The sequence below is a fragment of the Microtus oregoni genome, unplaced genomic scaffold (assembly GCF_018167655.1).
Source record: "Microtus oregoni isolate MIOR12 unplaced genomic scaffold, Mior012 000015F_ref0000493, whole genome shotgun sequence".
NCBI classification, from domain to species: Eukaryota; Metazoa; Chordata; class Mammalia; order Rodentia; family Cricetidae; genus Microtus; species Microtus oregoni.
In genome coordinates, this window is record NW_024543074.1 from 8,011,329 (window position 1) to 8,027,132 (window position 15,804).

Consider the following 15,804-nt stretch of genomic DNA (forward strand, 5'->3'; position numbering starts at 1 on the left):
TGCAACCCATCTTTGCATTATTCAACAAATATTCCATGGTATAAACAAATGGAACACAAATTAATATTCTGCAACACTCGTGCTTGTCCCACCAAATAGGTTTTGAAAAAAGTTTTAAGAAAAAAATATTGAAAAACTAACTTACAGTTTACAAGATTGATATGAAGATAACTTTAGAACCGTGTAGGAATTCACAAAAGAATATATAACAAAAAAATATACCAAGTTCTTTGAATCAGAATAAGATCATAAAAATCGGTACTAATACTTTCTCATTTATAATATAATTTTCTAACATACCATTGCTTCATTTTTTTAATTAAGGAAAATTTGAAATTAATATATACATATAAAACCCAAACAACTAGGAAAAGTTGACGAAATAAAATATAAAGGGAGAATTGTTTTATAAGATGTAGAAACATATTATAAAGCCTATTAATTGTAATTAATTAATTTTAGTGCATGAATAAATAGTCTAATCAAAGAAATCAAATGAAAATGGCAAGAATTGATTCAAATACAAGAATTAGTCTGAAGGTTGCATCTCAAATCAGAGATGGTAAACAGCTTGTAAGTGTGGTCAGATGTGGGGATGATCTTCCAGGGAGAAAAGCCAGGATGTCCTCTACATCCATCTTAAGGCGGTTATCAAGGACTTTTAAATGAAGTCATAAAGTCTCAAAAGAAAATACGTGGGACTGACTTATTTACCTTGGAGTGGGAAAGGAGTTTCTATTTCACACTGAAGTACAGAAATCTCAAAGATGAGTGGATATAGCCGCATGTGTTTACATAAAATGTCCACAACCAAAAACAGAGAGAGAAAACTGTGTTTGCAGTTTTAGTGCTGATGGGTGGATATTGAACAGAAAAAATACAGAAAATGGCAAAATAAGCAGCTTTTTTAAAACAAAACCTCTGGCTTCCTTAAGATACAATTTTCATTAAGACTTCAAAAAATTTAGGAATTAATCATGTTGGTGACATTTAGAATAACAGACATTATTGGGGGGGTAGTTGAAATTTGTATCAGTTTCTTTATGACATGCCTGGTAATTTCATCCTGTTAATATTTACTATCATTTCTTATTTATTTTATACCTACTTATTTTACTTTTTTGTGCATTTGATATAGTAAAATATCTCATTTTAGAAATTGTTGAGATTATAAATTACCAAGTCTTAATCAAAGATTGTATACATGATGGCCAGATATTTTTTAGCTGATAAGATTTCTGATTATTTATAGTTTAATTAAGTTATAAGAGGAAAGATTGATATATCACAGTAAAGCCTAGTTTTCTGAAATGAATTCATCTTATTAAAGAAAATGCTATTCTGTAGTTTCCCAGTTTCTGTTTCTGCTGACCTAATCTTGTCTCTCTTCTGACTCAGCAAGTTAGAGAAGCAGTATATTTCATTGAGTGCTTATATTTTTAGTAAAAGAAAAAAATTCTTACTTCTGTATCACTCTGTCAAAGTGGTGGGTACTTACGTGTCATGCTTGTATGTGTGACTGTGGATAACATTGCTAAAACCTCTATTGGTTAAACGGTTTACAAGCTTGTATAAAAGAACCAGGGGTACAGAAATGGAATTAATGACTTAGTTGGTAAGCTCCAGTACCCACATAAAAAGCCTGGTGTGATGGCATCCTTTGGTCATCCCCATGCTGAGGAGCTAGAGAGGCATTTCTGTCTGTCAGGTTTTGTGGGAGGCTCCGCCTCAAAATCTAAGATGGGGAATAAGGAGGACTCCTGATGTAAGCCTCTCCGCAGGTACTTGCCTGCACGCTCACATATGCACATGCCCACACAAACACACTTACACTACACATGCATGAATAAAATACGGAGGTAGGAAATGAACATGGGAGAAGGAGCTTACATAAAAAATCAATTTAAAGAATAATCTTGGATTTGGTTGGAGAGATAGCTTCGTCAGTAAAATGTCTACCATGCAAGCAGGAAGGCCTGAGTTTACAGAATCCATGTAAAAAGCCTGGGGTGGCCATCCACTCTTATTATTACAGCATTATAGCTCACTGGCCAGCTAGCCTGAATTGGTGAGTTCCAGATTCACCGAGACATGCTGTCTCAGAAAAAAAAAAAAAAATTAAAGTGAGAAAGCGGGAAAGGAAAGACACCGGACATTGACCTCCAATTAGAGGCACCATATACCTGTGTGCATCCACAGTTGCAGGGCTGTTAACAAGTAACACACACACACACAGACTGTTTGGATGGCTAAGATTAAACTCATGCTATTATGCAAGTTTCTGTACTCTTCATGGAAAGAGATAATGTGTTACTGCCATTAACGTACATCTAGTTTGGGCGGGCTTAGCATGGTGTTTTTCACATAAGATTATTTCATAGCATGCTGGAATAGAAAAGGCTTGAGTTGGGCTGGAGAGATGGCTCAGTGGTTAAGAGCATTGCCTGCTCTTCCAAAGGTCCTGAGTTCAATTCCCAGCAACCACATGGTGGCTCACAACCATCTGTAATGGGGTCTGGTGCCCTCTTCTGGCCTGCAGGCATACAGACAGAACATTGTATACATAATAAATAAATAAATAAATATAAAAAAAAAGGCTTGAGTTTTAATGCTAGAAAAAATAGTTTAAGTTACCCTTGGCCTCTGGCCTGTGATAATAGATAAATCCTATAGTTTCTCTGTAGATTTTGTGTAAAAAAAAAAAAATGTTTGCCTTGAGAGGCTTCTGAATTAGAAAACCTACAGTGGCCCAGGCTCTACTGATGGTTAGTGATGACTAAACACAGAAACATCAGCAATGATTCTGGGATAGGCAGGCTTCCTCCACACTTCCTCAGCCCCCTGTGAACAGCACTGTCAGCACACCCACACCTTCTGGCATCTGTTTGTCTGTCTCTGAAGCTGGTTTCTGCTCCTTGTTATCTGTAACCAGCTAGTGCACTGCTCAGCATGTTTAAGTGAGTGAAATAATTTGGGCACTTAAATTCTAATGCATTAAAATAGAATTTTGTTTAAAACTCAAATTTTGTCATTACATGAAATCCAGTATAGAGACTAGCATTAATACATGCTTACTTCTGGATGTGTTCCAAGGAGGCTTGAGGACCTCTGTTTTATGAGGACAGACTGCCACTAGATGGGGATCTTGGTCACTTTAGTAACCACTGGAAATCTGCTGGGGCTTCCTTTCTCCTCCCTCTTTCCCTCCCTCCCTCCCTTCTTTCTCCTTCCTTTCTTTCTCCCCTTCTCCTTCCTTCCTTCCTTCCTTCCTTCCTCTTTCCTCCCTCCTTCCTTCCTTTTTCCTTCTTTCCTCCTCTTCTTCCTTCCTTCCTTCCTTCCTTCCTCTTTCCTTCCTTCCTCTTCCCTTTCTTTCTCCTTCCTTCCTTCTCCTTCCTTTCTTCCTTCCCTTCTCCTTCCTTCCTTCCTTCCTTCCTTTTTCCTTCTTTCCTTCCCTTCTCCTTCCTTCCTTCCTTCCTTCCTTCCTCTTTCCTTCCTTCCTCTTCCCTATCTTTCTCCTTCCTTCCTTCTCCTTCCTTTCTTCCTTCCCTTCTCCTTCCTTCCTTCCTTCCTTCCTTTTTCCTTCTTTCCTTCCCTTCTCCTTCCTTCCTTCCTTCCTTTTTCCTTCTTTCCTTCCCTTCTCCTTCCTTCCTTCCTCTTTCCTTCCTTCGTCTTCCGTTCCTTTCTCCTTCCTTTCTTCCTCCCCTTCTCCTTCCTTTCTTCCTTCTTTCCCTCCCTCCTTCCTTTTTCCATATCATCCTTTGTACTAGTGTTGCTATTCCTACATTAGGATGAGATGATTCCAGAAAGCCAGTTGACTTTTGAGGCCATGTCACTAGCACACGGCAATGTTGTAATTCTTGATTTTTCAACTTACATCTCTTACATTTTCTGTGATATACAATAAAATAAGTGCCTCTGAAATATTTCATATAATCTTTGACACATGGTGTCAATAAACAGTAGCTACTCCTATTTTATATCTGAACGTCCTTTTTTAAGGGCTGTGACCTCCCTGTGCTCCATTATTAAAGCAGTCTGAAAAGTCCGTGCAAACACTCTTAGAATTGAGCTCTCTATGGCACAATGGCTCCAAGCTCCGAGTCAGTATCAATCAAAGCTGTGTCTTCAAGTCATCACCTCTCCTTTCCTAGGGGTTAGTACTGAGTGCCACTGGAATTTTGCTGATGGCAGTGCAGTGGCTTGATGGCATCATTTCTGTGACCACTCATGACCTGAGTGCCTCCACTATGCTACTGTAGGTGCTGGAATGCCGAGCTATGTTGTTAATGCCCAGGGAGTATAACTCTTTACTAAGGTCCCTAAAGATGGATTGTTGGTTCCTTTGTCCAGGGCTCCATTGGTTTTTACAGAGAAGAGGTCTTTATTTCTCCTATGTACAATGGTCGGGGAAAAGGTAGGATAAACCCCCTGGTTTTAGTTCTCTGACTCTGTGATTGACTTACAGCAAATGTAAGATAAAGGAACAGTTTGGTAAGTTTCCACTCTGTGTGCGTACTCTGACAGAAACATCACTGCTCAAGGGGCCTGTTGTATCAATGAAGCTGAGACTTAGTGAAGCCTGGAAATATCAATTGGAGGCCGGAGAAATGAGTGCCAAGATCTTTTCTGTAGGCTCCAAAGCCCAACTTCTAACTGAGGAAGCAAGCACTATGCATGGATGTGGGGAAGCACAATGCCTTTGAATCTCCTCGCTCAGTTCTTTAGTTAAGAGGACTGTACAAAAGGATCCAGATGTGGTTTTCAACCCTAAAGTATTGGCTATTTTCAATCATTCACACCATGTCACAGTTAAAAAGAAATTTTAGGAAAGACCTGCTTTTGGTTGAAAATGACACTTTATCCTTAGACTGTTTCTTCTCTCCGTCCCAGGAGTACTCTTGAGTGAGAGTTAAAGGGTTACATGTAGTGTGCACTCCTGGTGTTAAAGGGAAGTTCCTCGGCCTCACTCGCATTTCTCACACACCCATAGTGAATCTCTGCCTGAATGTAGTTTATTTTAATTAAGCAACGCTGTATTATTCACTGTGGAGTTATATAAGACATTAAAACCATGTCTTTTTCCTTTTCATAGGAAAGTGCTTAAGAAACACGTGAAGTGGAATAATATGAGCTGCAGTTATATAGAATCTGCAAGAAGACCCTCGGGGGAATTGGTGAGATAGGAATTTCTGTTTTCTTCAGCTATATTCTGTAATTATTTTTCTGAGCTCCATAGCCTTGTGCTTACAGGAGACACTTTCCAGTCCTTTGCATTTTAAGCTTATCACTCATGGAAGTCGTAATCACTGCTGAAAACATCACTGCATTCGTCACCTGTACTAAAGAGCATGAATTTAATATGTTCATAGTGATGTTGGGATCAGTTCATCTATCTGTAGCTGTCTTGATGGTTCAGATGTTACCATCAATGACTAAAATGTCATAGTCCATGATAAATATAGCAATAAAAATATAAGGGCTTATGTTGTTTATTGCCACACTTATATAATGTCTTTTTTTTAGATTTATTTATTTATTATTTATACAGTGTTCTTCCTGCATGTCTGCCTGCAGGCCAGAAGAGGGCACATGATCTCATTACAGATGGTTGTGAGCCACCATGTGGGTGCTGGGATTTGAACTCAGAACCTTTGGAAGAGCAGGCAGTGCTCTTAATAGCTGAGTCGTCTCTTCAGTCCCACTTATATAATGTCTTTATGTAACATTGGAGCTACATTGGAATGTTCTAAGACTTGAAAAATTTTCTTTATTCCAGTCTGAAGAAAAGAAGAATATTTAGACTCTTCAAGTTCTTCCTTTACACAGCTGTTAAATCCAAGACAACTGTGGTGAAAGCATGAATAAATATACATCTGCTGCAGGATCATCCAGCCTACTTGAAAAGTAATTTTTTAAAATGTAATTTAATATGTTTTGAAAGGTATACACTCTGAAGTTTTGTTTTGTGGCTGTGTGGTAGGAATGCTGAGCTGTGAGTAAAATAACACGTTGATTACTGGGGCTTTGGTGCGTGCTAGTGGGCTTTCTATCGCCATGATCGTAACACCTGAGACAGTCAACTTTGAAACATGAAGGACTCTTGGCTCAGTTTTCAGCATGTGTTCACGCCTCTTCTCTGAGCCTGTGGAGACACAGCCACACCATGTTCCTGCTGAGATCTCAGTGTCGCTCCCAGGCCATTCCCCCAGCATCTAGAGCCCTGGAACTAGGCCTTGTCTCTTGAAGATACTAGCAGTAACTTCTAAGTAGCACTTCAAGCCCTTTAACACAGGCCTTTGGGGGACCCCTCCAAACCATAGTAAAATGTAAATAACCTACAAAGTAAACCCTGCATGCTCATTAAAATTCCTGGTACAGATTGTGGGGTTTTTTGTTTTTTAAATCTGGTTTGATTCTTTTGAAATTATCTAAGTTTAGCTTTTGCTGACTAACAATCCCCAAATGTCTGAAAATAATAAGCATTACTTTTTTCCTTATAGTTCTGTGGGCTGGCTACGAAATTCTGGTGGGCAATAGATGGCATAACAATGTCTGTCAGCTCAGCTCAAAGGCTGGGTGACTGAATTCCCCTCCTTCCATCTGATCTTTCATCCTTCAGGAGGCTAACTTGGGCCTTGTCAAACAGTAGCAGAATGGTTCCTAGCGGGCAGCATAAGTGTTTTGCAAATATCTATCTTCCTCACACTTGATTTTGTTAGTATCCTGTGGATACTAAAGTAATCCAATAGGAAAGGCCAAATTCAAGTAGGAAAGATAACGATGGCTTGTAGAAAGGCTCCTTACCAAGTGGTTTGTGGACAGCAACCAAAGAAGCCGGTAAATATTTTATAAACAGATAAAGTATGTTTTACAAGGTTCAAGCAGGGAAGGTCTCCTCTAACTTGTCTTGTCCTGTGCCCTCAGTCTTCCTATAGATAAATATCGTTATTCTTTCAGTTGTTTTTGGTTCTTCGTTTTGCATAAACAAATGCATAGACATGTATACATACAAAAATAGATATAGGCATATGTATGTATGTATTTTTATATTCCACTCTTCAAAATAGTCTAAAATGAAAGTGTGTGTGTAAACAAGTAGAACAAAGGTTTTACAAATATTAAATGTATTAAGCCCAGCTTTGTTTCTAACTTTGCTTAAGTTTGGTTTGACCAACTTGCTCAGAAATACAAGTTGGTGCCATACCTACCTTGTGTTGAATTCTTCTGGCACTTCTTTTTTGGTGGCATTTCTCGTGTGCAGCAGAAATTACAACTGAAGCAAGTGCTTTGTAACAATAAAATTTTCCTAAATGAAAAGGATAATGTTTTGACATTCACATGGAAGTAAATTTATTTTGCTCTTAGTATGTATAAATATGAAGTTGTTTACCTGATACGTTAAAACGTTTGGTTTTAGAGCCAATCTTATAAACAGATTAAAAAAAAAAAAACAAATCTCAGGCCCTTTGTAGTAAATCCTGGAATTTAATTAAGCAACATTTAACAACTGCTTTTCTTATACTTCTCAGAAATAGACATATTGCTGTCACTAATTGTTTTATGTTTTATGTGAGAAATGAAAGTACTAATATTAATTCATTTGACTTCTTTTCAATGATACTCTTCAAATGTCATTGCTAGTATGCATTAACTATTTTGGGTTCTATACATCTGACAATTTGATCTAATAAATAGCTGAAAGAAAACTATGTATAGACCTCTAGTCTAACCTGTAAGTGCTAATATATTTTATCCTAGGGATCCTGCCTTTCAAGTGATTACAGTTACTAAGGAAACAGGCCTGGGTTTAAAGATCCTAGGTGGAATTAACAGGAATGAAGGCCCATTGGTATATATTGAGGAAGTCGTTCCTGGAGGCGACTGTTACAAGGTAAACATAAAATAATCAATAATGACAGAAATGCACCAGTGGCAAGATTTGTTTTCTTCCTTCAGGAAGACTTTTTATATGAGTTGAATGTCCTCAGTGAAAGCTACAAGGGGACCTTTACCCTCAAGGACTTTTACCCTATAAATTCTCCAGGAAGCAGGTAATCAATATGTCAGACACGAACTCACGGTTGTGCATTGCTTCTGATTGCACACTGTTCAAATCATCTCCGAAGCAGAGTTCAGAGAAGTTGTATCTGAAGACATGTTGCCTATGTGCCTGCTGACTTTGGATCACCTTGGTCACCTGACCTTGAGCTGCGTCTGATTGCCCTCCTAATTGCAAAAGGAAACGAAGCAGCAAACTGAACTGTTTCATTTCCTGATTTGCAGTAATTCTCATTGACTTATTAGCTGGCCTTATTATTTGTCCACAAGAGACGAGATTTAACCGGGGAATGAGAAACTAGATCTAGAATTAAGTGCAGATAGTGGCTAGCCTTTTTTCCTTAATCACATGAATGTGATAGACCGTCCATTTCTTTGTCTGGTGCCTAAGAAAGTCAGGGCCTGATTTTAATCAAAACTCCAGCAACTTAGTTAATAAAATGTCATGATTTTGGCATTGTCACCCCTTTGAGGTTTTATTTATGTCAACCTAGATATCTTGGTTAAGGATCTTCTAAGTTTATTCTTAAAATTGTTCTTTCAGGGTTTTCTTAAATAAATAATTTCACTTTTACCCTTCTCTCACTGTAGACTCTTACAGAGCAAACAGTTTGTCTTTTCAGTTAGATTTTTATTTCCTCACGAAAGATAAAAGAGGAGAGAGAGAGAGAGAGAGAGAGAGAGAGAGAGAGAGAGAGAGAGGATTGAGCTGTTTCAGGAGAAAGAGAGGGGGGGGGAGGATTGACCTGTTTTAGGTTTGTTCATTTCAGAAGGCATCTCTGTGCTGGCTTGTTGTATGTCAACTTGACAAAAACAGCTATAGTAATCTGAGAGAGAAAAACTCAGTTGAGAAACCAGGCTGTAGGAAAGCTAGGACATTTTGTTAATTAGTGATTGATACATGAAGGTCCAGCCTATCATGGGTGTGGGCAACCTTGTGCTAGTGGTTCTGGATGAGCAAGCCACAAGGAGCAAGCCAGGTCAGAAGCATTCCTCCATGGCCTCTGCATCTGTTCCTGTCTCCAGCTTCCTGCTCTGCTTCAGTTCCTGCCCTTAGTGTCCTCAATGACGGACTTTTGTCTGGAAGTGTCAGTGAAATAAATGGTTTTCTCTCCTGCGCAGGTTGCTTTTGGGTATGGTGTTTCATCACAAGAGAAACACTAAGCATCTTTACAAATCCCTTCTGAATTCTAAATTATTGCCAGTTTAAGGTATTATAAAGATCTACATTTAAGCTATTCAACTTAAATCATTAGACAGCATAGGTTAATGTTAAAGTTAAACAAATTCAATCCACTTTTCCCCAATAATCTTTTTGGCAAGAATTAAGAGATTCTCTCTCAGTACAGTTTTAAAGCTTAGAGATGTGGGTGGGGAGAATGGGAGACTTGAGGATTTAGTATAGTTTAAGTTGTTTGCTTGTTTGCCTGTTTGAGACGGAGACCTTGTTTTAGATCTGGCTAACCTGGAACTCAATGCATAACCCACATCAGCCTCCAGCTCATGCCAGTCCTCTTAATTCAACCTCTCAGACATTCATATTAAAGATCGCCATGCCCTGCTAACTAAGATACTTTGGGTAGGGTGCAATAATAGTTCAAGGTGCCTGATAAAATTTATACCCTTTCATTTCCATAAATACTTTAAATCAGACTAATAGATTGAACATAGTAATTTTAAGTGGCTTTTTTCCTGCTGTAAATATAGCAGATTAAGAATTATGCTCATGATATATACCTTTTCTTGGTTCAGGTGTTCTAGAAGACAAAACTTTCTAATGGCTTGTTTTCTGCATTTACCACTAGAGAGCAGCATGAAGTTATTAATGTTCAGGTCATATGCAAAAGAAGAAAACCAATTAGAAAGACATATAGAAGAATAAGTAATCCTCCTGTCCTTATATTTATTTTGTAAATATTTCCTTCAGAATGCTAAATGCAAATACAAAATAATGCATATTTACTGAAAATATTTTATTGATAATATGCTTCTAGTGATCTAGATTCTATTTTAAGTAAGTGTCCTATCACTCTTGCTAGTCTTTTATTTTTGACACAAGGTTTTACAAAGTTGCCCAGGCTGGCCTTGGACATATCTTAGCACTGTATTTATTTTAGCATATACCATTGATCTTTTTGCTCTTTCTTGGGCCTATTAGTCATTCTCTCCCTCTCTTTTCCTTTTCCTCTCTCTCTCTCTCTCTCTCTCTCTCTCTCTCTCTCTCTCTGTGTGTGTCTGTCTGTCTGTGTGGTGTGGGTGTGTGTGTATAGTTACATGTATGTGTACATGAAAGTGGGAGTCTGGGTAGAACTTGAGCCACCCTCTTCTCTTAGCTTCCTGACTAGCTGGTATTACACTAATCTAACATAAAAATACAATTTTAATCTGTACAAAATTTCTACATGGTAGTTATATTCATAGAAACATAGGCTGCAAAGTTTTCTGTACTAAAATGCCAGACTTATTAATTGTTAATTATTTTCTGAATTTCATATGTGCTTTAACTAGGGTATAATTTTTAAAAATTCTGTGTGTGTGTGTGTATGTGTGCGTGTGCACACGCATATGCATTTTTTCTGTGTGTTTATCATATGTTTGCAATACTTATGGATGCCAAAAGAGGGCATCAGATCTTCTGTAGCAGAATTGTGTTAGCTCTAAGAACTCTAAGCAGTCAGTACTGAGAACAAATGCACCAGGTTCTGAATAAGGAACTATGAGAATCTGAAGCTCCTTTCCATACCATTAGCTAGTCCCTGGTAGTTTAGAGTACTCAAAGAACATTCCTAAACCAGTTGACTCAACACCCGCTTCATCTTTATATTCAGCTTTCTAATTTCCTGATGAAAATCTTCACTTAGCTGTCCTAGATGTGTCTCAGAAGCAACATTTCTGCGGTCCAATGGCACAAGCCATGATCCTTATCTCAGACTTTCTTCTCATTTCTTAAGTAAAAGCCTCTTCTCAACTACTTTTCAAAACTCCTTTCCATTCATTTCCTTCTTCGCATATCATAGCACTGTATTTTAATTTATTTTAGCACATGCTATTGACCTTTTTGCTCTCTTTTGAGCCTATTAGTCATTCTCTCCCCTTTCTCTCCCCCCCCCCCCGTCTGTGTGTCTGTGTGGTGTGTGTGTACGTACAGGTACATGTATGTGTACATGAAAGTGGAGATCAGCAGTCAACACCAGTGTCACTCTTTACGTTATCTTTTGAGACAGGGTTTCTTACCGACCCTAGAACTGGTTGATGAAGTTAGACTGGCTAGCCAGTTGGCTCTGAGTATCCGCTTCTCTCTCCCTTGCCGGCACTGGAATTGCATGCATTTTCTTTGTGGGTGCTGGGAGTCTGTACTGGGGTTCTTCTGCTTGCATAACAGACAGTCTTTTGACTGAACAGTCTCTCTAAGCTCTCTCTTTAGTCTGGCATTGGTTTTTATTGGCATTTTTGGTAGCTTTATCTGCTCTTAATGCACCTTGCCTATGTCCCTTCCCACCAAACTCCCTTAACTAGTATTAGTAACTTACAGGCCTCTGTGTAGACCCCCTTCTGCCTTCAGCTCTCTTTCTCCATTTCTCCACTTACAAGCTTGTATTCCCTGTTTCTGACAGAGCCAACCCTTCCTTATCTCTGCGTAGGTATATTGTTCCGTTAAGCTGGGAACGGCACCTCCTTCCATTCTACTGTTCCAGATATCAGTTTAAAGAACACTTGGCAGAGGATTTGTTTCCTGTCCTCCAGTGCACCTGCAGATAAGGCCAGGTTTTATCATTCCTGTGTGTGTGTCTAGTGCTTGTTCCCATGTTTCATGTCACCTAACTCAGGTTGTAATGGACCATCAGTCTCCCTGATCATCTTACTAGGCTGAACCACTGCCTAGTCAATGGCAAGGACTGCCGTCTAGCTTCTTTACAGTGACTGCCTCGGGGTGATTCACTCAGATATTAATGAATGGATGTTGCCATAATCTGTCACGTTTCTGTCTGTCTGTCTCCTTTTTTGCCCAGTATATCAGATAATGGATAATAATTTTGAAATTTTTGAATGTTTTCTTTCTTTCGTTTATGATAAGATAAAGGAGAAAGCTTCTGCAAATATGAAGTAACATTTCATATTTCATCTAGCCGATCCTAAGACATGATTAACATACATATATAAACTCTATACATAATAAACATATATGTAGCTATGCAGTATGCCTGTTTGCCTGTAAGGGTATATTTACTCTCCTAGCTCTGAGTTTGCGCTGCCTCTCACAACAGTACCATGGTGTACTTGGCAGTCAATATTCTTTCTCTCTCCATAAAGAAAGAAAATCCCTTGGAGTTTATTGCCATCTTAGCTTTGATAAATTGAGGAATTTTTGTCAACCTTGTAAGTAAAGACAAAGGTCCCATTGACATAGGCATCTACAGTTAATCATGGCTCACAAAGCCTGGAAGGCCATCTTTCACTTCAGAGGAGGAGATGCTGAGCACATGGCTGACCTCTGCCCAAAGCCTCTGGATACACCAGAAGGCAAGGCTTGTGGAAGACAGAAACCATCCCATTGGTAAACAGCGAGGAAGCAGCAGCCAGGACAGTTCACCTTGCAGCATCACTCTCCTCCTTGCTGCTGTCGTTTTCATTGTTACATAACTGCATTAACTTCCTCAGGCCAGTTCCTGGACCTCATTCGCTTATTGTTGACCGATCAGATTCCTTTGCACTGTGCTAGGGAACCGCATGGTAGCAGGGTCTGGTCAACCAAGGGTTAAGTGGGACTCATCTGAGAGCTCTATCAACATTAATATGTTATAATTTGGGAAGGTTGGAAGTAAATGAAGTAGGATAGTCAGTATAAAGTAGGTGCTATGACAGAGGTAAGTAAGTGTGGGTTTTGTTCAGGAAAGATGGTGTTTAGCCTGCTTGTGATGTGAGAGGGTTCATCCTGTGGAGGAATGAGAGCAGATGGGAGCATTCTTGATGAAAGTGGCCATGTGTAAAATCACTGAACTATGTAGATGACAGCTGGTGTGAGGAGCGCTCTCTGAGAAGAGGAGGAGGAACTTTTACGCTAAGATAGGTGTGAGGTGAAGCTGGAACGGTAGTTAGTTTCCAACAGGCTCGGGAAGTTAAGGGGTTTCAAGTTTTTCCTAGCTGTGGGCTCTCTCGCAAGAGCAACGTAACTGAACTCCTGAAGATGAACCATAGCTAACCTGGGACAGATTCAACTTATTGACCACCTACAGTGTGTTTTGCCTGGATTCTTTGATTTTTACACTAAGGTTGTATTGTAGGTACTTGCACCAACTTTTTGCTAGGAAAATGAGTAGAGAGTTTCAGAGACATTAAGCAACTTTCTTATCTTTACAGTAGTCACTGCAGTTCAAAGAAGGCTACATCTAGTTCATAGCTTGGGGAAGAAACTCAAAGACTCACAGAAGCACCATTTCCTTTCTGAATAATGAATTAATTCTGTCAGAATCATGCTCAGTAGATGGCTTCTGATAATGCAATAATATGTTATTTTAAAACTTTATAATATAATCATAATTGAAATGAACAATGACAGCTGTTTACAACAGAAAGAACTTAAGTGACCAGGAGCGCATTATTATTTTGACATGTACATTACCATCAAATGAGAGAGGGTTCAAACTGAAGTTCAATATTTAGACATGCCTGGCATTTTGCCTGCCATGTGGTACAGCTGCTCCATAACCTGTGAGTGGTAGAGACTTCGGCATTCCTCAAGTCGTATCTGCACATATATTGCATGTAGGCTACCTGGGACAGAATCCACTCTCTTAGGATGCCAGACTTTTACAAAAGTGACTTTGTTATTCACATGCTCTGACTTTTAAACAGGTTCAGAAATTCATCTGATCAGCTGATATTTCATTATCAGAGGTAAAAACAAGCACTAACTGCTGCAAAGACATGTTCAAAAGTGGAAATATGTTTACATACTAGAAGCCTGTGACCAGAGGCCTTCTTTCCTCCTTCTAGTACAGTCTGCAAGGTGTCCCTTTAACACATACAGGTTTGGGATCTGTGTAGCGTGAGAAGAGAGGGCAGGAAGCTGCAGGTCTGTCTAAACCCTTTCTCCCATCTGGGCTTTTTTAGCCTTTTCCTCTGTATCCCACGGTGCTTTTCTGTAACAGACATTAATATAGGAGTTAGCTCCAGATGTCTGTAGTTTAGTTTCTGGTTCCAGGTGAAAGGATGTGCTCTCCCATCCCCTTTTCTCATTGTTAACAAAGATCTAGCTAGTAATTGCAGAGCTCACATTCAAATCCAGATCTATCTGAGTGCTAACCTCCATGCTGTTCCCTCTCAGGTATGAGGTTCATGCTGGCATGTCGATCGGCTTGATCATTTGTGTTACGGGTATTGTACAGGCAGCCACATTTGCTGTGAGCTCATGGATGTAATGGTCTCGTCATGTTCCATGGATACTGTTTCGCTCCAGTTCTCTCTGACCTCTGGTTCTTAGAACATTTCTACCTCATCTTCAGCCATGTCCCTGAGCTGTCCATGAGGGAATGGTATAGCCGTCCCAGTTGTGGCTGAGCACTCTACTAGCTCAGGTTAGATTTTCACTCGAGGATCTTGAATTTGTAGAGATTGTTCCAACACTATCAAAAGTAAAAACCAACCTTTTTAAACCTTGTGTGGTAGTCAACCTTCCATTACTACACTAGATCCCTGAGTTAGCCAACCGATGGTCTGTTTGGATTCAAACACTTACATGGTTCAGTCCCGGCTTGATTGGCCCATTTCTTTTGGCATAAGACAACGTATTCTGGCAGGATGTAATGGCGTGAAAATGCTCATCTCAGGTCCAGGAGACCAAAGAGAAGAAAGCAGCATCTCATAATCCTCTTTGGGGGCTGTCCTCTGTGCTTCCAGTGCCTCCCAGTCACCCACCTCCCAAAGTTTCAGCTGCTTCCAGTAACGCCAAGCCATGAGCCAGTCTTCTAGCAAGCAAGACTTTGGAGGATACTCAGAATTTAATCCTTTGTTCTTTCTATAGTACCGGAAATAATACTTTCTGTGTCTGTACTAATGAAAAAAAGAGTTCATCCTTAGAATTTGTTAAAGAACAGAGCTTTCCTTCTCAGTTGAACTAAAAGAAAGAAAAACAACATACACACACAAACAAACAAAAAAATTAAGTGATTAAGATGCTGGCCCAGCAACCACATCAGTCTAGTAAATTAATAATGCTGGGCCGTACGTACTTGTAGTTATGCACACGGCCAGGGCTTAACAGAGACAGCCAGTTAAATCAGCGTGACGTGGCCATGATGCTATATGCACAGCCTAGTGGCCTGGCCACAGGAGGACTAGCAAGTCTAGTAAAGATGATGCTCGAAGGAGAGAGAGCACTAGCAAGGAACTCAGGACCGCGAGGGGTGCACCCACACACTGAGACAATGGGGGTGTTCTATCGGAAACTCACCAAGGCCAGCTGGCCTGGGTCTGAAAAAGCATGGGATAAAACCAGTCTCGCTGAACATAGCGGACAATGAGGACTACTGAGAACTCAAGAACAATGGCAATGGGTTTTTGATCCTACTGCATGTACTGGCTTTGTGGGAGCCTAGGCAGTTTGGATGCTCACCTTACTAGACCTGGATGGAGGTGGGTGGTCCTTGGACTTCCCACAGGGGAGGGAACCCTGATTGCTCTTTGGGCTGACGAGGGAGGGGGACTTGATTGGGGGAGGGGGAGGGAAGTGGGAGGCGGTGGCGGGGA

At 39.8% G+C, this 15,804-nt stretch overlaps 1 protein-coding gene across 1 annotated transcript in view; it reads left to right on the forward strand.

Moving 5' to 3' along the window:
- Positions 1-15,804, forward strand: part of Stxbp4 (syntaxin binding protein 4) — a 161,446-nt gene that overhangs the window by 15,223 nt on the left and 130,419 nt on the right. The window contains exons 2-4 of the mRNA XM_041663812.1: positions 5,093-5,174; positions 5,777-5,904; positions 7,759-7,891. Coding sequence (XP_041519746.1) covers positions 5,858-5,904; positions 7,759-7,891 — 180 coding nt within the window. The 5' untranslated portion in view covers positions 5,093-5,174; positions 5,777-5,857. The remainder of the gene's footprint in view (positions 1-5,092; positions 5,175-5,776; positions 5,905-7,758; positions 7,892-15,804) is intronic.